Source organism: Eubalaena glacialis, chromosome 14 (assembly GCF_028564815.1).
Source record: "Eubalaena glacialis isolate mEubGla1 chromosome 14, mEubGla1.1.hap2.+ XY, whole genome shotgun sequence".
Classification (NCBI taxonomy): Eukaryota; Metazoa; Chordata; class Mammalia; order Artiodactyla; family Balaenidae; genus Eubalaena; species Eubalaena glacialis.
In genome coordinates this window covers 38,277,347-38,301,690 of record NC_083729.1, presented here as the reverse complement: position 1 = coordinate 38,301,690, position 24,344 = coordinate 38,277,347, and the positions used below count along the sequence as shown (strand labels likewise).

Sequence of the window (24,344 nt, the reverse complement as noted above, 5' to 3'; positions counted from 1 at the left end):
CAGGGGTGTCAGGAGATGAGGGCTTTTGGAGAACATAAGGTATTTCAGTTCATCAGGTCACTTTTGCATCCTACATTGTTGTGAACTTGTTCACTAAGGAAGACTCAGGCAGGTTTTCCAGAAGCAGTCTATCCCACCCATTCTTCAAAAGCCACCACCTTTATGGAATTTTGGGGGTGAGGAAATTGGAAGCTTACTTTTTTTTTTTTTTTTTGGCTGTGTTGGGTCTTTGTTGCAGTGCGTGAGCTTCTCATTGTGGTGGCTTCTCTTGTTGCGGAGCACGGGCTCTAGGCTCACGGGCTTCAGTAGCTGCAGCATGCGGGCTCAGTAGTTGTGGCACACAGGCTTCAGTAGTTGTGGCACGCAGGCTCAGTAGTTGTGGCGCACGGGCTTAGTTGCCCCGCAGCATGTGGGATCTTCCCCGACCAGGGATCCAACCCTTGTCCCCTGCATTGGCAGGTGGATTCTTAACCACTGCGCCACCAGGGAGGTCCAATTGGAAGCTTATTGAATGCAGGGAACCCTATCTTCTTTCTTTTCTTATCTCCCTCTTACTGGTACTCATCAAAAGTCTGTTAAATTAGAAATTGTGTTCTACGCCAATGTTTCTCAAATTTTTTAAAATTTTTACTGGGACCCACAGTGAGAATTAAGATCATCATATAAATAATACTCACATAAAACTGAAGCAGAAGTTTTCTAAAGTAATATTTACACTTACTGCCTGCGATGCATTCTGGTCATTTTGACATTGTTCTATTCTATTTCCATATCTAAAATCGCTGTTTGAGAGCCACCTAATTGATCTCATGACCTCAATGGATGGGCCCTGACCCATGGTTTGAAAAACTCAACAAGATGTACTCTTATTCTCTTTTCTCATGTCTTTCCCCATCAAAAAGAAAAACAGATGCTCCTACAAAAAATAGACGAAAGTTCTGAAAGTTCTTAATCGACTTAAATTTGAAAGGGTCAAATGATGCTCACTTGCCTAAAATCCCAATTCCATCAGAGAAGTCACATGGCAGTCTTAACGGTATGTGGGCACCCACAGGGCCACCCCTTCAGCCATCAGGGACAAGCGATGGTTTGGATCTCAAATAGTATCGGTGTAACATATCCATATGATTGATAACTAACAATGGAATTAATTATAAACATTATCTGGATTATATCTTGATTATATACATTTTGGTTTTTACAGATACTACCGGCCAGGCTGCTCTCTAAAAAAAGGCTTCACTAATTTATACCTTCACCAATAGGTTAGGACAAGACCCAGTTTCCTCTCACTCTGAAACTGATGTGAGCGGTCTTTTCAAGTGGGCATCGCTTCGCCCTTTCCTATTCCCAGGGGGCAGGCGCCAAGGCCTCTCCTTTGGAGCCTCCACTGCACCTAGCACACCCCAGGCACAGAGCAGGGCAGGAGGGCATGACTTGTGGATCGTGTGCTCCATCTGGGTCCTGAATCTCTCCCAGCACAGGGAAGGGCTTTAAAACACATTCACGACAGGCCTAATTTACTCTCCAGGCACTCAGGAGGCCTTCTCAGTTTCAAAAACTGCTGTACATCCCACCCACAGGGGACGACCACATGACTCCACTTCCCTGCTCATTTCTGAATCACTGTCTTATCTGTCTTCCTCCCCTTTTCCCCTTAAAATAGTTGGCGTTCGGTTGTCTGTGCCCAGTCATATGATAAGCAGTGATAAAGACAAAAATTTAAAGAGCCAAGAAGGGATAAGGAAGCAAAGAGAAAGAGACATGTTCTCTTGCTTGTGGGGGTGGGCTTCTAAGACACCAGTTTCCTAGAAACAAAGCCCGCAGATCAATTTTAAATCCTCAGCCCTAACAATGTGAGGGTAAGGCAGACTGTTTGGCTCAGAAACCCAAATGCTGCTCACCACTCAGTTTTATCAGGGACTTTGGGGAGATAAGATCCACTCTAGTCCCTGCCAGGGGACAACCTCTATCCTCAATTTTCCCATCTGTAAACTTCACATGAAAATGCCACACCCCTCCCCCAAATCCCAAAGTGGTTCATCATCGCTTCTTAACATGTGTGTGACATATTTCATTTTTCAGAGGTATAGTAAATGAGTCTTTCAACCCCATGAGGTAGGCAGAGCCAATATGACTATTCCTATTTTACAGTAGAGGAAACTGAAGATCAGAGAGGTTACATTTCTTCCCCAAGGTCACACAGCTCATTAGCAGCGGAGCTGAGTTGATAAAGAATAAACAAGCCACTGTGAACACAGCACTCTGTGAATGTATGCTGGCCTATAAATGCCTGATGCAGACAGCAAATACAAACTCGGCAAACCACAGTCATTTCCTATGTCACTCATTACAACAAGAACTACAATCTATCGGAGGCACGGCCCTCAGACAAAAAGCAACCCCCAAGCCCAAGTCACCCTCCGACATACAAAATCAAATCAAACGGACTCTGACATCGTAAGTCCCAAACCACATAATCTACAATTTATTTTTTACAATAGAATTAGAATAATAATAATAATAGCTAACATTTTAAAGTGATTATCATGTGACAAGCACTTTTCTAAGCACTTTCTATGCATTATATTATTTCTTCCAAACAACACAATAGTAATAGGTAGATATTACTGACCTTGTTTTACGGATGAAGAAATGAAGGCTCAGAGTGGTTACCCAGATTGTTAAAAGGTCACACAGCTGGTTCAGTGGTACAACCAGGATTAGAACCCACCTCCCTCTAATGCAAAGCCTCTGCATTTAACCATGACACCACCTGCCTCAATTTGCAGTGGCTGTGTTGCATCTTTCCCCTGCTTTTTTTAAAGTCAAAATATATATAAAATAATAGGGGAAACCTGGGGTGGGGGGGACAGAGGGAGTTTACGGGACTCTCTGTACTGCCTGTTCAATTTTTCTGTAAACCTAAAACTGCTCTAGAAAATAACGTTTTTTAATTTTTAAAAAAATGCTGAAGTAAAAGTAAAAGATAAAAATCCTCCCCATGTATCAGCACTCTCTCTTGCCTTTTTCTTTTTTAAAGCACATACAGATGTGTGTGTGTGTGTAATTTTTAAAATATGACATTCTTTTCTGTCATAGAAGGAAGGAGAACACCCCAGAACAAACATATAAAGGACATCTTTTTTTAGGTAAATCTTACTGTATTTAACGTTAAAATTTTTTAGCCCAGCAAGTATCTATTATGTTCAAGGCAATATGCCAAGTGTTAGCACAAAATGGCACGAGTTTTTCCTCTCAGAGACCTTTGCTGCCTCTGTGAGAGAACAGAGACAGAGGGCATGGGGTTGTCAACACCAGACAGCAATACTTGTAAATGGAGGGCACAGATGGGAAACCTCACCAGGATTCCAAAGGCCAAAAGAGCAGTAGCCTGAACAGTTCTAGGAATGATGGCCCAAAAAGGACGAGACTTGGTTGGGTGGCAAGAATATCCCAGGAAGATGGACATGGGGCATCAGAGCACAAGGAAACACTGGGCGCAGAGGACAGAAACAAGCCCTCGTGGAGGAGGTTCCCAGCTCAGAAGATGTGGGATCCGCTAAACGGGGAAGGGGGCAAGCCACGCGGTGCCCTGAATGTCTGGCAGGATGATGGGGCTGGACTCTATCCTATAAGCTCCTGGGGTGGGGGGAGACTATCCTTGGTTCTGAGCACCCAGAAAGGGGATTTAGTGCTACCATACAACTCTCGCACAAATCCTCTGGATTCCGGAGAACCAGACTAATAAAGATATGAAAACCAGTCCTAAAGCTGTCGTCCTGAATTAGTATTCAGGCACCTGTAACTTAAATGAGATAGTCTTCTCTAAAATGAAAAATAGTACTAACGCTTTTCATAAACTAGGAAACCAACGTTTGAGGATGTTAAGTGAATTTTCACAAAGTCATAAAGCTACAAAAGAACCAGACCTGCTGCTCCTGGGTGAAGTCCGAAGAAGGATTTGAAGGAAGAAAAGGACTTTTATGACTGAAGAGAAGAAAAGGCAGTTTCTGAGAACTGACCCATAAAGAAGGGCAGATGAGCTATCTGCCACACTTATTTTTGTTATTTCAATATAAATTATCTAAAGTGAAATCTGAGCTGAAAGACCAAGGGTCTTAACAGAAAATTAACAAGTAAATGTATAGTTCCTTATGAGCACACAGTAATCTTTTCAAAAGACTGGCTATTCTTCAACTCTTGGTACTCCTTAGCAATTCCAGTGTCTGGGTCAAAAGCAAAGTCCTACTCTCTAAATGGAGTGGCTTTGGGTGCTGCCAGCATTTGGGCTAGGACAACAAAGCGATCGGCATGCACTGCATCGGAGGCTGGGCTTACAGAAGACACACATAGTAGGGAAATGAAGTCAGATGCTTTGGCCCAGAGAAATAGGACATACACCTGGACCACAGCAAACTGAGCTGTTAAAAAACCCTCAAACCTCAGTTACCACGTTAGGCCCACAAACTGATGCAGGTGTTGTTCAGGTCAAAATTCAACACTGTCTCTGCTTTTTAAAAAGGCAAGAGGGAGCAATTTGTTGGGAAGGTCTGTCCATCAGGACCAAGAGAGCCCAAGGGCAGGTCATCTATGTTCCCTGTACCTCCCACCCCAAGGGGTCACCTAAGAAGAGCTAAGTGTGGGATTCTAGTTCTGCACACTTGGAATTAGCAAACCCTGAATTCCTGTTGCTAGCTCATTTCAGGGAGGGAGGGAAGTAGGGACTGAAAAAGGTTTTGCTTAAGACTCCTTAGCTGGGAATTACTGAACAAAATCTTCAGACAAAGCACAATTTTACCTGTATCTAGTAATAAATATTAATTGCAGATATTTCCCAATAATAATTAACTACCATTTTTTTTAAAACTTGCTAGAAGCTGGGCACTTTTACATTTCTCATCTAATATTACAATAACTCTACAAGACAGCTATTATTCTCCTTTATAGATAAGAGACTGGTACAGATATAAGTTAAATAATTTGCCCAAGATCATGCAGCCAAAACTGATAAACCAGAATTCAACCCAGGATGGACTGACTCCAAAGCCCACACAATTTTTTTTATGTTCATGAATTTGGACAAGCCACCACTCAATTACATGAAGGATGCTACAAAGCTTTTCTCCATCTCTATTAGGCCTATCAAGAAATAAACAAAGGAAAATTAACTGGAAATACAGGATGAGAGATTGAGGTTAGCCCTCAGGATAGATTTCCTTGCTAATAAAGAGTTCAATATATCATGAGTGATTTTGTTCAACACTGTGCTCTGAGCAAAATTCCTAGAACATAGAAAGTATTCAATATATATTTGTTGAATGGCTGGCTGGCTAGTTGGCTGGCCGGCTAGATGGATGGATAGATTAATGAATGAATACCCCATGCTACTCACTGTTCCCTTTCTTTGGATATCTTATTCCTTGGGGGTTTTTTTGTGTATTTTTTTACTGAAGCAATTATTTTTGGAATGCATTCTTACTTTAATCTCACTGATCTCCTGACTGCCCTCATAACCCAAAGTGCTAGAAACTGCCAGTCTAATATTCTTTATGCTCTCCTTTCAACTTAGAGGTTCCCTTCCCTGTCTATTCAGATTCCATTTTCTACAAGGACTGGCTCCAAATCTTACCAAGAAGCCTCTGCCAACTATCAGAACCCACAGTAATCCCCCCCTCCTGTGAAATCCCACAGTTCCTCAAGTTCACTTTCATAAAAGGGTGTTACCTTTGAATCCCCAAGTGACCCACTTGAGGAAAGTCCATTCCTTCTTTTTTCTAATTATAATATTTTGCAAAATATGTCCACAAAACACTAGCTCTATAGTGCTAATAATTTTTAACAAATAAGAGCATTCTATGACAAAATAATTTTGGAAATAAGTGGTTACATACAGAGTTATACAAGTCCCTTTGCTACAGGCCATCTTGGAGTCTTTAATATACTAATGTGCATTTGACTCTGTAACATTTCCCAAACTCTTTGATCACAGCAACCTGAAAATATTACAAGGCTCCTATACTTTGAAAGATATGCTGGCAAATACTGGTCGATCACATGCTCCATCCTTGCTGGCTGATTGATGATTCGATCAGCTGCCCAAAACATTTTAGGTAATCATCAGTCTGGAAGGTAGAGAGATGGATTCACATACCCTGCATTCTAGAAATTCTGCTTGCTTGCTTCTTTGTTTGTTTTTAGAATGTCCTTTGAATGGCTCAAGGATACAGAGAGAGGGCTCCATTTTAAAAATAAATGTATTTTTGTGGGCCTTGAACACTAGGCGAAGAAGTGAGCTTTCAAAAATACCTTTGTGATTTTGATCACAACAACAAAGAAGGATGAGGAGGGGAAAAGGCAGAAGCTGGAAGTTTCTCAGGAGAGACAAGACTTAGCTACATGGAGAACAATAAAGATAAAATACTATCAAGTGCTAGGTTGAGCACAGTCAAGGCCCCAAATGCAGACAGCCAAGTCAGGATCATTGTTCACACAGGCCTTACTAAGTCTCTAGACTATGCAAACTCCTGCTTTCACAGATGTGGAATTTAAGGTCCAATGCCACTTGGTAATAGAAGTCACCTGACTCACCATTCAACAAATTTTTCAGGGAAAGAAAAAGCTATTAGCCAATCCAACCCTGAAGAGGTGAGGTCTAGGTGTCCCCAGGCTCTGAAAGTTTTGTGAAGAGCTCTCCTTCTTAGCTGTAATTTTACATACCAGGACATTTGTGTTATTCCTTGATTAGTATTGTGTCTCCTACTAGACTATACACTCCATGAGATCAGGGACCAGCTTCTAGCATGGTGCCTGGCATATAAGGTATTCAATGAATATTCACTAAATGGCTGAAAGGATGGCTGGAACAATGAAGGAAGACTCCTCTTTGTCCACTGGTTAGAATCTTTTGTGGGTTCCACCATCCTTCTTTTCAGCACTGTACTGGATGATGAATTTCTAAGAGGGGCAGAAGCTAAGTTAGTCTGATGAAAGAGTGTTGCCTATTTGAGATTCTACAAGACAGACTCCAAAGAGGCAACCTTTTACTCAACCCACGGATGAGTGAGTAGGTTACATGCACCTTCTGAGTGGCTCATACTCTGATTGGCGTTGAAGACACGTCTGCTCACAAGATGCTTACATCTGAGAATTTTTAGGGCAGTGAAACTGCTTCATATAATACTATCATGATGGATATATATTACATATTTGTCCAAACACAGAATGTACAACACCAAGAGCGAACCCTAATGTAAACTATGGACAGTGGGTGATTTTGATTATGGTATAGGTTCATCAGTTGTAACAAATGTACCTCTCTGGTGGGAGATGCTGATAATGAGGGGGCATATGCGTACATAGGGGGTGTATGGGAAATCTCTGTTATCTCTTCTCAATTTTTCTGTGACTCCATGACTGCCGTAAAAAAAAAAAAAAAAAAGTCTTTTTTTCCTAATATATAAATAAACCCAGAATTTATTTTAAAAAAGAAAACAAGATGCTTACATCTGGCTGCAGAAAGACAATGGGCACCAAGAGATGCTCTAGTCTGAAAAAAACAAACAAATCTATTCAAGAAGGACATAAGCAAACTCCAAGTCAATTTTTTCGTCAATAATTAATCATAGATGCACCCGCTAAACCCTTCTTGAACCTGATTACACCTTGAAGCTGGGTCAGTAGCTCAATGAGTTTATTCCTTGCTGGCAAATGAAAGTGACTTTTCACTAGCTTCAAAACTAACTCTCTGAGACTTCAAGGTGAGGTAGAGGGGACCAGGATGGGGGATGGGGTGAGGGCCTCATTCCTGAACCTGGATCTGGTGACAGGCTTGTGCCCCTCCTCCTCCCAGGCCATAGATACTACAGAGCTCAATCTTACTCTGTCCGGAGTTTCCATTCTGTTTAGAGGTCGGCGAGGTACAAGGACAACAGTCCGTCCCTGTCCTTCCCGTTCTCCCAGCACAGTTCAGAGTTTTGCCCACTTTGCGTGGTTTCTGCCAGAAAATTAGATTTCAAACAGGTGCAGCCTGCTAATTAGCATTATAATAGATTGTAATTACTTAACAAGCCCATATATACCCGGAGGGACTTGAAGAGAAATATAATGTTTTGCCAAGTGTAGCGTTTATTTATGTAAAATACTGCAGGCCTGCTCCAGAGTTCTTTTCAACTAAGTGAAACCCCTGGAAGCTTTGTCTGCGTGTGCTTCAATGAGCTCTGTGAGTTCAGGTGCTGGAATGTAAAATTTCACTTCTTGTTGCTGCCAATTACAAAGGGTGTTGTATCTAAAGCCCTTATGAGAATTTAAACTTGGTTTTAAACTCTGCAAAGGGAAGACAAGTGGGCCTTTCCCTTCTCCCCCTATCACAGCACCTTGCATGGGCCCTGAGCACCCACAGGGTATACAGTTCCCTCTTTTAGAAACCTCAGACAATCATTTTGCTCCGTAATGGTTATACAGCATTCGTAGCCTTTATTTTTTTTTATTTTAAATTTATTTTATTGAAGTATAGTTGATTTACAATGTTGTGTTAATTTCTGCTGTACAGCAAAGTGACTCAGTTATACATATATATACATTCTTTTTCATATTCTTTTCCATTATGGTTTATCACAGGATATTGAATACAGTTCCCTGTGCTATATAGTAGAACCTTGTTGTTTATCCATTCTATATATCGTAGTTTGTATCTACTAATCCCAAACTCCCAATCCATTCCTCTCCCACCTCCCCTCCCCCTTGGCAACCACAAGTCTGTTCTCTATGTCTGTGAGTCTGTTTCTGTTTCATAGATAAGTTCTTTTGTGTCATATTTTAGATTCCACATATAAGTGATAGCACATGGTATTTGTCTTTTTCTGTCTGACTTACTTCACTTACTATGATAATCTCTAGTTCCATCCATGTTGCTGCAAATGGCATTAATTCACTCTCTTTTTATGGCTGTAGTACTCCGTTATATATATGTACCACATCTTCTTTATCCATGCATCTGCCGATGGACATTTAGGTTGTTTCCATGTCTTGGCTATTGTGAACAGTGCTGCTATGAACATAGGGGTGCATGCATCTTTTTGAATTATAGTTTTGTCCAGATATATGCGCAGGAATGGGATTGCTGGATCATATGGCAACTCTATTTTTAGTTTTTTGTGGAAACTCCATACTTTTTGGAACCTTTATTTTTTTGTGACAGCTTCCACCCTTAAAAATGGTTTGACAAAGACCTGCTGTATAGCACAGGAAATAATATTCAATATCTTGTAATAACCTGTAATGGAAAAAAATCTGAAAAAGAATATATATATATATGTCTGTCGGTGTATATATATACACATATATAATTTTTTACAATGTATATGTATAGTAAATCATCACACTGTACACCCTAAATGTATATAATTTTTATTTGTCAATTATATCTCAGTAGGCTGGAAAAAAATAAAAAATAAAGAAACCTCAGACTTGATGGAGATGCTTCAGCTTGGTGCAAATTGCCTCATGGAAATAATACAGCATTCTCTCATAAAAACATCTTCAAGGATCCCATAGATTTTTATAAAATAAAATATCCTTTTCTTCTGCCTTCTCCTTACTTCTTTCAACCATACAGAAAGATCGTTTAAGGAATTCACTCAACTGCTTATCTTACTGGTCTTCCCAACTAGACTTCCTACTCCTCAGAGGCAGGAATGATACCATACACCACTTTTGTTTTATCAAGCCCCCAGTATCTACCACAGTGCTAGACCACAGAGGGTGCTAGGGGAATACATCTTTGTTTGACTAAATTCATTCTTTAATGCAACAGTGTGCCAGGAATTGTTTTGAGTACCAAGAATAGAGCAGTGAACAAAAACCTCCACATTTATTGAACCTCTGTTCTGGTGCTAGAGATGATGACAAATAAGAAAACTATATAATATATAAGATAGATAAGAGCTAAAAAGCAAAAATAAAGCAGGAAAGGAGCATATAAAGTTTCAAGGAGAAGAGTAAAATTTTAGACAGGATTGTCAGAAAAGGCCTTACTGAGAATGTAACATTTGAGTAAAGACTTGAACCATGAGGGTATCTGAGGAAGGAATACTCTAGAAAAATGGAATAGCAGGTGCAAAGACTGAGGCAGGAACATAGTGAGTAAGTGTAAGGGTGTCAAGTGGGTCAATATGACTGGGAGAGGACTGAACGGTGAGGAGTACTGGGCCATGGGATCAGAGAGGTCATAACAGGAGGCCTGACCATGGTGGCCTTACAGATGGTGATAAGGGTTTTTACCCTGAGAGGTTTGTGAGCAGAGTGACAAGATCTGGTGAAGTTGGGGCAGGGGGTACCACTCAGGAGGCTGTTGAAATAATCCAGGCATGAGATGACTTGGACTTGGGCCAGAGTGGCGTCGGCAGAGGTATGGAAAGCTGATCAGATTTGGGACATATTTTGAAGGCAGAGACAAGAGATGTTGCTGAGGGACTGCATACGGGGCAGGGTGCGTGAGAATGAGAGGCGTCAAGAATGGCCTGGGCAATTGGAAGGATGGAGTTGCCATTTCTTGAGATGGGGAAAACTACAAGAGGCTTAAACTGGCGAGGGGGGACATCAGGTTGGGACATAATTGAGTTTGAGATGCCCTTTATACCATCATATGGCCATGACAAGAAGGCAGTCGCATATATGAGTTCTGAGGCTCAAGAGCAGGTATGGGCTGGAATTAGGAATTTAGAGTCAACAGCACTAAGAATGTATTTAAACCCATGAAACTAGATGAAATGGGTACAGCAAAACCGAAAGAGCAGCTCCCAAATATTCCTATTTCCAATTGCTCATATGCTTCAATAAATAATTAACCTTTGACTCCAGTGGTCACAGTTCTAGACTTTCCAAAACAATCTCATTTCAAGTAATTCTAATATTTCCAAAAGACAATTGTTAAGCGTAACTAAATCCACTTTATTTTTAGACAATGTGAGACTTCTCATATAAATACATTCACAAATCAAAGAGAAAAATATCTTTCACCGGGCAATATGTGCTGATTTAAGATTCTAAAACTATGAATACACACACATAACCCTTCAAATATTAATAAAAATTGTTAGAATGTACTGTAGCCTGGCCCCTTGCTAAGAACTTTACATAGATTCCCTTATTTCTCACAGCAACCCTAAGAGGTAAGAACTATTATATTCCCATTTTACAAACAAAGAAACAGACTTAAATAGCCTAAGTCACGTACCCAAAGACACACAACTAGTGACTGGTCCAGGCATCCTGCAGTTCGAGCTCACAGATTCAGGGTGAGGGGCCCACTGAGGAGATAGGGAGCTGATGGTCTTAAATATTCTCCAGATCTGCTGCTGGTCAAAGACACAGAGAAAGAGGAACAGGACAGACAGGCAAGCCCTGACAGCCCATGAGGCTCGAGGCCCTTTAACTTCAGGCACCCAAAGTCAAGCAGCTCTCTATGATAGCACTGGGTCAAGAATCAACTCTTAGGGTAGTTGTTAAATAAGTAATTATGTACCGTGGGGAGCAATATTTAATTAGATGGTAAGTATTATATGAGTCGGTAGGAAGTAGAACAGGGAGAGATCTGGAACCTCAGGTGCTGGGGGACGAATTCAAGGCATAGGTGCCCACAAAGTGGGTGTGGATCCTTCCCAGGGCTTCGGAGCGCCTTTCCAGACCATCCCACCTCACTCTATTTAAATGATAATAGAAGTTTTCAGAAATCCTCCGAAAGATTGCCTGACAAGAGTCCTGAAGACAGAGGAGATGGGCCTTTAGGCAGCGTATATCAACATGTGCTCAGGCCACCAGCAGAACACAACACGTGTCCTCAGGCTCTTCCCAGGGCACCACCATCTGAACCACTAGGCCCCTCTGTTTGGCTTTTGCATTGTAAGACTCTCCCCAAGGGCTTTGGGGCCCAGGGGGAACGCCAGCCCCCCAAGCCTAACCTCTCCAAAAGGGGCATCGGCCTATCCCCCAGGGTCAGCAGGGTGGGATAATTTTGAGAAGCCCTGTCAACGTGCTACTTTGGAAAAATGAAACAGAAACACTAGAGTCCCATTCCTTGCCAAATGAGACTCCCCGAATGAAAAATACTTTGGAGGCTAAGAAAAACTGGCTTCCTTAGGTCCTGTATAATAATCAACTCAGGAAAGAACCCTCTCTAGGGCCAGCCCCATGGTAGGTTTAGGGGGACATAACAATGATAGCTATAGTTGTTAAACATTCACAGAGCCCTGACTGAGGGCTAGGCATTGGCTTATGCACTTTATGTGTTCCTTCTATCCCCACGACAAGCCCGTTTCATTACAGGTAGGGACTTGTACTATCCCCACTTTTTACAGAGGAAGAAACAGAAACACAGGTTAAATCACTCCCTAAAGGTCTCGAAAGTAGTCGGTGGTAGAGGTGAGATTCAAGCCCAAGCAGCCAGGCTCCAGCGCTCTGCCCTTAGGTGCTCTGCCGAACCACCTCTCAGACAATGACTTTCTGTCATTAGCACTGTTATGAGTGCCTCTTCCACAGGATGAAGCACGGGAGTGACACCAACCAAAGATATCTTCAGAGGCAGGAAGGGGAGAACAGGAGAGAACTGAGGCTAAGGATATAGACTACTGGGGTGACAAAGAGCAAACTCTAGAGTGTGACAGGACCAGCCAGCTGTAGCGGCACGCTCCACCCACCCTCTCTGCCATCCCCCTGCTCCCCCATCATCTGTCCTAAATGCAAGCGCTGCTCCAGCCAGCCTCCATTCAGCCTCTGGTTCTCACGGGAACCCCAATACTTCTAGTCTACCCAATCCTGCTTATAAATCTTGCTTTAGGAATCATAAAAGTCCATTCAAAAGTCTCAGGACATTTCTACGTATAAAGTCTTGGTACATTAATTATCTGGAGACTTCTCCTGCCCACAATTTCTATTCTAATTCAGTGTTTCTTAAGGTATGGTCTGGTCAGAATCTCCAGGACATCTTGTTAAAAATGAGTATTCCTAGCACTCGTCCTAAATTACAGAATGAAAAGCTCTGAAGGTGGGGCAGGAGAACCTATATTTTTAAGCCCCTCAACCAGTGATTCTTCTGCACACCAAAGTCTGAGTAGCATCATTATCTAGTTCTTGGGAAACAAGCTATGGCAATGGTATTTAATGGGATTCTGCTTCAAGTACAAATGAAACCTTCCCCTCTCTCTGTAATAAGCTTTCTTTAAAGCAATCCCTTTTGTCATCATAACTGATACATCTCTCATGGTCTGGAGAATAATGATCTCATCCTGGTTTTAAACATTCTAGAATCCACCTCAGTTTTCTAAACTTTCTCCCACTCCAGTGTTTCCAGAGGGTGGCCCCCGTGGCACTAATGATTTTAAGAGGCACCTGAGATAAACTTTTCTTTTTCTTTTAGAGGCCCAATGTTTATGTTAATATAAATGAAGAAAAATTGTAACTACAACATCCAAACCTGTGATTTCATGAATACTGGGGCTTCAGTGGGAAATAAAAGCATCAACGTTTAAAAATATTAAGTAAATATGTAATAGTACAGGCAGTACTCAGATAAAAGTCTTAAATTTGGGAAACCTCAAATTTGCCTTTGTCCTTTCTGACAGGCACCCTCAGTTTCAGCCATGTGTCTCTGACCACAGGCATTCTCTGCCTTTATTCCAGAGTGTCCGTGCCCATGGAACACTGTCTCCTCTTATAAATATCTCTTTAAATGTTACCCATCATTTCACACCCAATTCATGCCTCCTGCCAGGAACCTCCAGATTCTTCCAGCCATCCCAGCACACTCCCTTTTGGAACTCCTGTAACATACTTAAGGTACCATTCATTTATAACATAATTGCTACTTAAGTGTCTATATGGATCTATTCCTTTCCCTAGTGAAACCGAGCCTCCTAAGAGTAACCCATGGTCTCTTTTACTCCTGGATTACCCAGAGAGCTAAACGTCCCTGGTTGGATCCAAGCACAAAACAGGAACTCAGTGACTACGTGGTAATTCATCATGTAGCTGAATGAATGTTCCACAGCAATGAGAGAAGCGGCTGTTGCATGCCCTCTGCATCTCCTTACTCCAGGTCAGATTTCTCAGCCACATCTCTTCATCACTGTCAGGTGAAGAGCACAGAAGACAGAGCCTAGGAAATTCTACCCAAAGGTGTGATTCTGTGGGTGTCCCCTGGCCGACGGGGATGGGAAAGGTGACCTTAGCCATCCCAGTTGCAACTTGTCTGTTTCCAAGGGCCAGTCACCTCTGCTGCTGCATCCTCACCCTCAGTCTGGAAGAACCAGAGTGGCCAAAGAATTCTCGTGGAAACAACCACAAATGGGCAAACAGAACAAGCTCCACTACTTGATTCATCCTGTGACTTTGGCCTTTCTGTATCTCAAGTTTTTGAATCTATCCAATACCTGTCATACCTAATTCACACTTGCTATAAGGCAAAAGAGACACTGATTTTGAAAGCAGTTTAAATTATCATGTACAATAAAAACATCAGGGACACAGCCCATGACTCTGCAAGGAGAATTAGACTGGGAGGCCAGTGGGGCCAGTTCTCCACTGGGCGAGCCGTGAGCAATAGGAGGTGTGGCCCTCCTATTGGAGGCCCTCCTTCCAACTCTGCCCCCTTTGCTTGTCACATGACCTCAGGTACCCACTTAGATGCTCTGGGACTCAACGTCCTTGTCTGTGAAATTTGCCTGTGCACTAGATGATCTGGTCTAGGGCCAAGTTCAACGTGAATTTGAGTACCTTAGAGAATGATAGCCAAACAAGACTAGTGCCCAATGCACACTTCACTGGACGTGCTCCAAAGTGGGGATGGTGCCCCAATGTGCCCAAGATTTGGGTGGGCCCCAGCAAAGCATCATCAGAGACACTCAGACACCTTTCCCTCCAACCAGAATCTGCATGTGGATAAAAGCAGACCTGCTGTTCACCCTACCTGCTCTCTGCCTCACTGTCCAACTCCTTCATCTGAATACATGGCAAAAGGCCCCATCTCCTCACTACCATAGTCATAGCTTTTTCTTCCCCTTCCCGTTCTAAAACAACAACAACTTGAAAACCACAGGTTTTTGGTGTTAAGATCTCACTTTGAAATTAGTTATACCTTCAGCTCCCCCTCAGACATGCATCGCTTTCATGAGTGAAAGGACTGGAGGCCAGTGTGGAGAGGAAATGGGGAATGCGTGGGAACGCCAGTGGTGGGAGGGAGGCAGTGGCAAGGGCCATTGGTGAACTGGAATGGAATGGAATAGCACTGTGTTCTTTGGGATTCCATAAAGGTTTGCCTGCTTCCCAAAGTGTAAGCCACAATCTTCTAGGGCTGTACTTGGTGTGGTTTGTTGGAGCTTCCCTGTAAGCCCCGTAACCATGGTTTCGGGCAGACTACATCACATCTGTGAGCATAAAGGGAAGAGGCCTTTTCCTATTTTCCCCTAAAATTCCATATCCTTAAAATATATATACATTTATATATGTATATATATGGGTGTACGTATATGTATATGTATGTAAGGCAATATGCCAAGGTGATTCATGTGCAACCTTTGACCATAGGACAATCATGAAGTTATTCATTTTCAATAATTAAACATCTCTCCATGAGGATCAGATATCTCTCTTTTTGGGTAGACCAAAGAACCCTGAAAACATATATACCCAGAGCCACACCTGCTCTTGGTGGAAACATGTAACAAATCTGAAATAAAGAAATCCATTTCCTAATTGAACACCTTCCCTCTAAAAAAGAGCTAAAGCAAGGTTGCTTCTCCCTGCTTCTCCGAATGCCAAGGTTTAATGCATTTGGCTTATAATATGTGCACAAGGCCTGTTTCCAAGTCCCTAATATTTTGACGATGTAATCAATTAACTCAGTCTCAGACTTAGTATCCCATTGCACAGTGTCTTGAAAATCAAAACAGGGAAACGATATAACTTGAAGTCGGATTCAAAGCACTGACTTCCAATTACTCACTAGCAGAACCATTTGTAGAATACAACACTCGTTCCGGATGGATAGGCAATGCATTGGGCAAAACCAGCTGGGCCGATGTTTCTGGGACCCTGGAGGGGACTAGAGGAGAAGACATTTTTCTCCCCGTATGTCAGAAGATGAGCTAACTGCCAGGCAACAGAATAGAAACGAGCTAGCTTCCTCCCGGAGGGAAAGAGAAAACAGTCCCTCAGGCTACGCAGGACAAAGCCAGGACGTGCACGAAGCCTTCAGTCTAGGGCTCCACGTGCCTCTCCAAGGACGGAGGAACCCCCCCACACACAATCACACACAGCCAGCCCACCGCGCGCCTGCGGAAGGCGCCGGGTTCTCGGCCAGCCTTCAGCACCGGCGGCTCGGGGCTCCCAGCTTGCGAGCTCCCTGTAGCACCCGCTGTCTGGAGGGGGCAGAGGGCCGTACCCTCTTTCCAAGTCTCTTCTTCCTCGCCCCAATGCCTACTTCTTCCCAACTACGAAGTGGAGTGTGCTTCCCCAAGGTAATTGAGACATACACACACACACCTCAGAGGGCACTAAGACCCCGCGCCCCACGACCAAAGCCAAGGCCAAGAGTCTTCCCCCGGAACCCCAGAGCCGGGCTCCTGGACCAGGAGGCGCCCAACTCACCCAGTCCTCGAAGTGGCGGCTCCCGTTCTGCAGCAGCTCCTCAAACTGGATGGTGCAGTTGGCCACGAAGTCGTCGTAGCCGATGGGGGCATCGTGGAAGACGGCCAGCTCGATCTTGCGCCCGTTACACACATCGGTGACGAACTCGTCGTGCCAGGCCGGGCTGTTGGTCTTCTGCTTGGTGGCCGTTTGGCCGATACGCGAATCGTCCACGTTGAGGGCGATGTAGGGGTCGAGAAGGAAAGTCTGCGGCCGGGGTCCCACCGCATGGCGCAGCGACCAGGCTGTGGGCTTCAAGCTCACGGCCTCGCAGATTTTGATCTTAAGAAGGCCATTGAACACTACCATGGTCGGGGCGGGGAGTGGGGGCCGGGGTCACTCCGTCCGCCCCGAGGGCAGGAACGAAGAACCGACGCCGCGGCGCTCCGAGCACGGGGACTCCTGGGTCCCCTCTCGCCCCACCGCACACTCTCCCTACACCTTGTAGCGTTGCGCCCTGGCGCGGGCGATTCTCAGCCAGTGCATGTATTTCCTCGCCGGGTTCCTAACGGAAAACAGGGAGGGGGGGAGAGCTGGGGGACGTCCGTGTTTGGAGCAAGTCTCTCCCCCCCCCCCAACAGCAGCACCTCCAGAAGAGGAGATGAGGTGCTGGCTCCGTTGCAAGCCGCGGGGGCTGTGTCGTCGCCTCGCCGCCTCACTGGGTCCGGGCTGCGGGGAAGCGGGCGCCGCGCCCGGCGCTTACCTACCTTTCCGAAACATAATCCCCGGGAAATTTCGACTCCGGGAGGGGGAGGGGGCGGTGAGACGGGGCGGGGACGAGAACCGGGGGCGCAGATTTCAACCCGGATCCTCTTCGCACACCCAGCGCCTGCCTCTGACCGCGCGGGGCGGGGGATGGACCAAGGGATGTGCAGTCTATCCGGAGGGATGCATGTCGAGAGGAAATGGTCCTCCTCGGAGCCAAATTTTTAAAAATCCACAAGCCACACGGCCAGCCCGGCCGCCTCCTCCTGGGCGAAGCCGCGCCGCGCCGCAGTCGGCGATCGGGAGGCGCCAGGAGTCGGGAATCTCACATCCGCGCGGGCTCGGGAGTCGGGGTGGCCGCCGCTAAAGCTCGGGGCGCAGGCCGGCACCGAGCGGTGCGCAGCGCGGCGGCGGGGACGGGACTGCGACTCCGCGCGGCCCCACCTCCCGGGCGCCGGCGCCCGCCTGCCGCGCTCCCCGCGTCCCAGCTCTCGGCTGCCGCTCTCTCGCCGCCCGCCTGCCCGCCCGCTCTCCCCCTCGGTCTCTTCTCCCTCCGTCGGTGTGCGAGCGAGTCTCCCTCCCTCTAATGCAGGAAATGCGCAAAAGACGTCAGTGTGTGTGTGTGTGTGTGTGTTTGTGTGTGTATGTGTGTGTGTGTGTGTGCACGCGCGCGGGCGCGCTCCTGTGTTTGGGGAAATAGAAAGTTTTGCCGGTTGGGGGAGCAATACGGGAAAAGTGAGCCGAGGAGAGGACGATCGAGAGCGGGCGAGCCTGCCGGGGTCGCGGTGGCGGGCGGAGGAGCCAGACCGGGACCCCGCGCGGGACCCCGTGGAGTGGCGGCCTTGGGGGCTGGGGTGAGAGCCCGCCGGCTGTTGATACCTGGTCTGTGGTCTCCGCCGGGAGACGAGCGGGCCGCGCATCTCTCCAGGCTCTGCGGCCAACACTGTCTTTTAGAGCCGAGGGTGGATAAGTGGCAGGGGTCGCGCAGCCGGAGAGGACTCGGGACCCTCCCCCGGCCCCACCCCTCCTCGGACCGTGGCTGGCAAGGGCAGCCTGCGGAGTATTGGTCGGTCTGTCTGTCATTCTGTCCGGAGACGCTCTGCTCCGCGGTGGTGGGGGAAGGGGGAAAGGGAGGGGCGTGCAAGGCTCCGTGTGAGTTTTAAAACATTTATTCTCTCTTCCTTTCTTTGGGGGCATTCTCCCTTTAGGGGTCTGTCCCAGACTTCTCGGGCTGCGAGAACTTGTTGACAAGTGAAAGCTTAGTAGCACCCCGGCTCGGTTTGTGTGTTTGTTTATATTTTACGAAGTGACTTCATATTTACTCTGGACCTTGCCTGTGCCCTTCTGGGCTCTGATCAGCGCGCTGACAGCGGCCGTCCCAGCTGCGCGAAAACGGGGTGCGTCCTCCGAGGGGCGAGGGGCTGTGTCCGTGCTAATTTCCTCCGTAACCTTTAAACTCTCGCTGGAAGCCGCGGCGGCGGCTGATCACGTGAGGCGAGCCCTGGGCTGCTGGGGAAGAATTTCCTCCGCGGGGAGCCGAGGACGGGGAAGGCGGCCCGGCGAGGGATGGCCTCGCGCCTGGGGACACGAACCTGGGAGGCCGGGGCGGAGAGCGCGGAGGTCCCGGTCGCGGCCCTGGCTGGAACAGCAGAAGGACAGCGCTGGGAAGAGGTCATCTCCGCAACCTGCGAGCCGGGGGGTTGTGCAAACGGAAAAAGAAAACCTCGGCCCTGTCCCGTGTGCCAAGTCAAGTCAGGGAGTTTGTAGGAATCGTGGTAAGCTGAGTGTTTATCTCTCGAGTCTGGTTAGTGTCGGCCAAAATTTGAAACCCACCTCTCGATTACTTTTTCTCAGTGGAAAAAAGGTTATCATTGTCTGTGGCTTAAAGGCTTCAAAAGGCTTAAAGGCGAAGAAGAAGGCAGGCCCCTGGAACAACAGGATACCAAGTGCAGCACACAGGTCGCAAAAATGATCAGAAAAGCCCCAGGCAGATCCTCACCGAAGGCCTGCAGCCACTGCGCTCTCCTGAATTTAGAAGTAATTTCTCGAAGCCCGCCCTGTTGGATTGAGCAGCAGGGTAGAGAGAGAGCTACCATGCAGTCTTAAGGACAGTCGAGACCGCTCACATGTAAAATGTCAAGATATAAAAGTTATGCCTTCCAGGGCCACTCCCACCAACTGGAGGCATATTTTAAAATCTGTCCGTTTGACAAAGCACAGTTGAGATATCTTGTTGCTGTTTAACTTTATTTCTTTGATCATCAGAACTTTTTCCTCCTTGTTTCTTACTGCCATCATTCTGTTCGTATTAAACATGTTTCCCCCTTCGTGGGGCATGTGATGGGCGAGAATGGCAAATAGGGCTTGATCTTCTAAAAATGCATTTGGAAGCAGAGCAAGAGCTAGAGAGAGGTGACTACGATGCCTGACAAAGAGGCAAAATTGAAGGGCTACCAACAAACTCGGCCATCAAGACAAATAATATTTTAATGCAATATTTTTTTAAAAAAATCAAAACGAATGTAGAATTCCAGGGTGAACATAATATCCAAATTTTGAATAATTTAAAATATTGCATTAAAATAGTCTTTGTATTACTGAGTTTATTGGCACCCCTGAAATTTTGTGCCCGAGATGAGGGCTTCACTTGCCCCACACCAGCCCCAGCCCTTTGGAGCAGTGGAGAAAGGCACAGATTTCGTGAAGTTAGGGATTCTTGAGTATTTCATACCTTCTCTCTACTCTTTCTCTGGGAGAGTCCTATCTTACCTGCAAACAGATAAGTACAAGGATTGAAGGACATTGGTCAGAATCCCTCCTCTTCTGTGTGTTCAACAGGAAATACGTTTAGAATTAAAGACACTCTAAACTTCAACTTTTGGCATGATATTATATTGCCACCACCTCCCCAGGCAAGAACCCCAATGATATTAAATAGGGTCTGTTGCCATCCCAGTGACCAGGCGTTGTTAAAACCAATAAGCTACAAGTTTCTAATACCATTTCCTTGGACCTGGGTAAGGTTACAGGAAGGCAGCATCTGCCTCTTAGCAGAATGTTTGTTACACCATGTGAATAAATCAGCCTGCAATCCTCAGATGCAGCCAAACCCAGGGTGACCTTTCCTTTCAATTACAAGTCTTTCTGTCTGGGGGTGGAGGAAGGTGGGTTAACTAAAAAACTTGGCCAAACAAACTTTCTGTTTTGTGTTGGAAAAATATTTAAATAAAAAGGGAGAATGCTGGTTGTCTACATACAAACATTGCTAATTTCCTGCCCTTATTACATCCTTATTTCTAAATAAATCTCTCACCATCCTCCTCTCAAACTTGGCTGAATGAAAATATGTATCCTCCAGGGGCACCATGGAGATGCCAGATGTGAGCCTCTTTAGGGGGAAACCCTTAAATTTACCTGAGGAGTAGGGGCAGCGGGTCTAAAATGACCCTCTGCTCCAGATTTCATGTGAAAAGAAAAACAAGCCATTGCAGGGCAGAAGTTTTACAATGTAAAATTCCAATAAATAATTATTGCCTATTTCATCCTTTTCTTGGCCCCTGTATAGTCTTGAAAGACAGGACAGCCATGGGTATAGACATTGAGTAAAACACCCTTTGGATTCCAACTATGGCCTAGTTTTGTGATCTTTGGGAGAGGGAAGAAAAGTGATAGAAGAATTTGACAAAAATGATCAGGATGGTGACCTTCTCCTTTTAAAATTAAGGCTCATGGAAAAAAGACTGATGGAGCAAGAGTCCCCAGGGCAGTATGATAGTAGCCAATGGAGGGCTGCACCAGCCTCTCGGAGAGCACGGAAGAAGGATCAACCCTTTGCCTGGGGCTGCCTGGGAAGGCATCACCCGGCAGGCCTAGGCTTTTCAACAGGAATTCCTTCAGAGGCAAAGAGGAGAGGAAAGGGCATTGGAGGCAACGGGAACAGAGTGTATAAAGCACAGGTAGGTAAGAGCATGGCTGTTTGGGATGAGTAAGGGACCGGGTGTACCTGGCCTGTGAGGTAAGAGGAGGTGAGGTAGGTTGGACTGAATAATTAAGGCCTTGTAGAGCCTGCAAAGGAAGTCTGAACTTCCTCCTTGAGAGACAATGATCCCTCTAAAGTGGAGAAGCATTATAACTGGAGTTAACACTTTAAAAAAAACATTTTTCAGGGATGGATACTTTTCTCTTCTGTAATTTTTCTCCAGAAGACTCACCCCAAACACAGGATGTCAGAGAAACAGAAGCTCCAAGTCTGAGGATGCTTTACACTCCATCTGATCAAAAATGAAACGGTCTGTGGATATTGTTGAACTGGGTAAAAGGAAGCAGGGAGGGGCGCCAGAACCTAAGACTAGCGCGTTCAGATTCATGGCCTTGTTGCTCTGCTGGTTGTTGCCATTTACAGGATGTTAATGGCTTCTGCAAAGGTCTGTCTGGTCAGGGTCTCTCATACATTCCACACATGCTCCTTGAAACAGAGTCCAACCACCTGGGCCCTGTGATGGAATATGCAGGAGCACAACAGCAGAAAACCTTGCAGAGTTTTGTTGGCCCTGCCTTGGCTCAGTCCCCACCTTAGTTCCAACCCCAATTCTAACCCCACCCTAGGCCCACCCTCCTGTTTCTGGCCCATATCTGGCCTGCCATGTCTGCTTATTTGGGCCCTGTCTCTGCTCTAAACTCTGTTGCAATGACCCAGAGACCAAGCTTCACTCACACCCTGCAGAGAGATGGAGGGATCAGAGGTAACCCCAGAGAGCTTAAAGGTGGATGTGGACAGGAGAGGGCCTGGTGCCCCTCCCTCCTCAGTTCCTTTGACCCTGAGCCCCACTCTCTCAGGTGCCATATGGAAAATAGTATCACATACCACATCTTCTTTGGCTCTGATGTTGGGCTGCATCTTGGGACTTTTAAATCCATGAATTAACCCATCCGTCTTTACTGAGTACCTGCTATGTTCAGAATACTGGGGCAGGTGCTCTAGGGAGAAGAAACAGATACGTGGATGATTCCTACTCCAGTGGGGGAGATAGAAAGATCAATTCAGGCAGTCATTCATATATTTAGCAGTCGGTATTGAGTGCCATGTCATCTAGAGCACTGAGGAAATGAAGATGATGACACACAGTGACCCTTTATTAGTTGGGATGGGCCAGTTCATGCTGCTCTAATAAACAGTCCCCAAATCTCAAGGTCTAAAAATAACAGAGCTCTCTTCTCACACTGCTGTAAGTCCATGGCAGGGTTGGCTGCAGGTCTGCCTCCATATCAGCATCATTGTCACTCATTCACGTCATTCTCACTTTCTGGAACATAGCTGGTCACAGGCAGAGAGCAAAAGAACCTCTAGAGGGTCTTACTCAGGCAATTCAATAGCCCACCGGAAGTGCTAACCTCCATTTCTGCTCACTAGTTGTTGGCTAGAACGAGTCACGCGGCCTCCCTTCCCCAGACATGAGGGGGCTGGGAAGTTCTCCTACCCGCAGAGGTGAGGAGCCTGGACTATTTGGTGAATAGCACTGAAGACTGCCCTAGACCCTGTCTTCAGATAACTGGTGCCTAGAGATAATTCAAGGTAGCACATAGTAAATGGCAGATAAATGGCACAGTCAGAAAGAGCTATAGTCATTTAGGGAGCGCAGCTATCACAGTCAGAGTGGGACTGTTTGACGCCCAATGGCCCTGGGCCACCGCATACAGAAGACTTCCGGTGACTGGAGAATCCTACCAAGTGTCAGACTAGCAACCACCTAAGCTCCTCTTCCCCTTCCCTCAATATGTCTAACTTCACAGGACCTGCAGGTCCTTCAAGCGACTTCAGAACCAAATCAGCACTAAGGAGGCATTTGGACTCAATAGAACTAAAACTTGTTTGTTTCACTCTGCAGGATTTGAGAGATTACCTGGCCTATATTCTTAATCCTTATTACATTCCTCTATTAAATGAGGAAACTCAGTTCTAGAGAGGTTAACTGACTTGCCACACAAGAAAATTAAAAAAAATAATCATAATAACCAAAACACTATTTAGAGGTCAAAACCAATGCTTGCACTTACTAGTTTAAGTTCACTTTTTTTCTACATTGTCATGCTGGAACCAATGCAATGCCATGTAATGATAATAACTCCAATTCCATTTTAATACCTCGGAAACAAAATTTCTGTAAATCTAAGGTTCAGGTTTGTTTTAATGTATTGGTTTCAAGTTTAACTGGCCTGGGTGAAATACAATATTATAGACTTACAGTAATTCTCGGGGGACTATGATATTGACAGAGGTCTTCCTTAAAACAAAAGGACTTTATTGTTCCTCAACTTCTCTATTTTTACCTCTTCTCTCCTAACACCAATCAGATGTATTTTCGGCAGATGGTTTTATGATACCTGCACCAAGTATAGCAGCTGTTTCCCGAGGCTCCCTGTGGATATTTTATCAATTAGCAGAAAGACTGATCTGACTGTTCAGATTAGGTTATAGATCTCTAACAAGTTCTGGACATTTGATTAATCCATTTCTACTTCTAATTTACTTTTCAGGATCAAGGAGCTGGGGCTCCAGGGCAGGGAACATTGCTTCTCGTTACCAATAAGGATCATGCAGTTATAACAAATGTAAAACCAGAACAGGTTAAATTCACGGGTTTTGTTACAACCAACATGTGATGCAGGGTGGCAATTCCTTCTCTCCTTTAAGGCCCAAATCTTCCATGGGCCCGGTCCTTATTCCCCCAGCTGAAGCTACGCATCGTCCTCCCTGAACTCCCCTACCACCTCCTCCTCACTTCTTATTGCCCAGTCAGCTATAAGTCTCTTATTTGGTACCTGTCTTAACTCTGCCCCTTCTCTGAAATATGACTCACCTCCTTACCTGCTCCCCAGTACCTTGGACATGGTAGGTACAAGTTTGCGCTCTATAAATATTCGTCACAAGGATGGCCCTCTGAAAAGAGTGTCACAAATCT

At 45.4% G+C, this 24,344-nt stretch overlaps 1 protein-coding gene across 3 annotated transcripts in view; it reads right to left on the bottom strand.

The window, feature by feature from the left end:
* Positions 1 to 18,340, bottom strand: part of PRKCE (protein kinase C epsilon) — a 508,978-nt gene extending 490,638 nt beyond the window's left edge. The window contains exons 1-2 of one of the 3 annotated variants that reach the window (XM_061168696.1): positions 18,265 to 18,340; positions 16,642 to 17,185 (exon numbers count right to left, since the gene is read on the bottom strand). In XM_061168696.1, coding sequence (XP_061024679.1) covers positions 16,642 to 16,989 — 348 coding nt within the window. In that variant the 5' untranslated portion in view covers positions 16,990 to 17,185; positions 18,265 to 18,340. Of the gene's footprint in view, positions 1 to 16,641; positions 17,325 to 17,387; positions 17,736 to 18,264 lie in introns of those variants that run through there. The other 2 variants (XM_061168694.1, XM_061168695.1) reach the window with 2 other exon arrangements.
* Between the last annotated feature and the right edge of the window lie 6,004 nt (positions 18,341 to 24,344).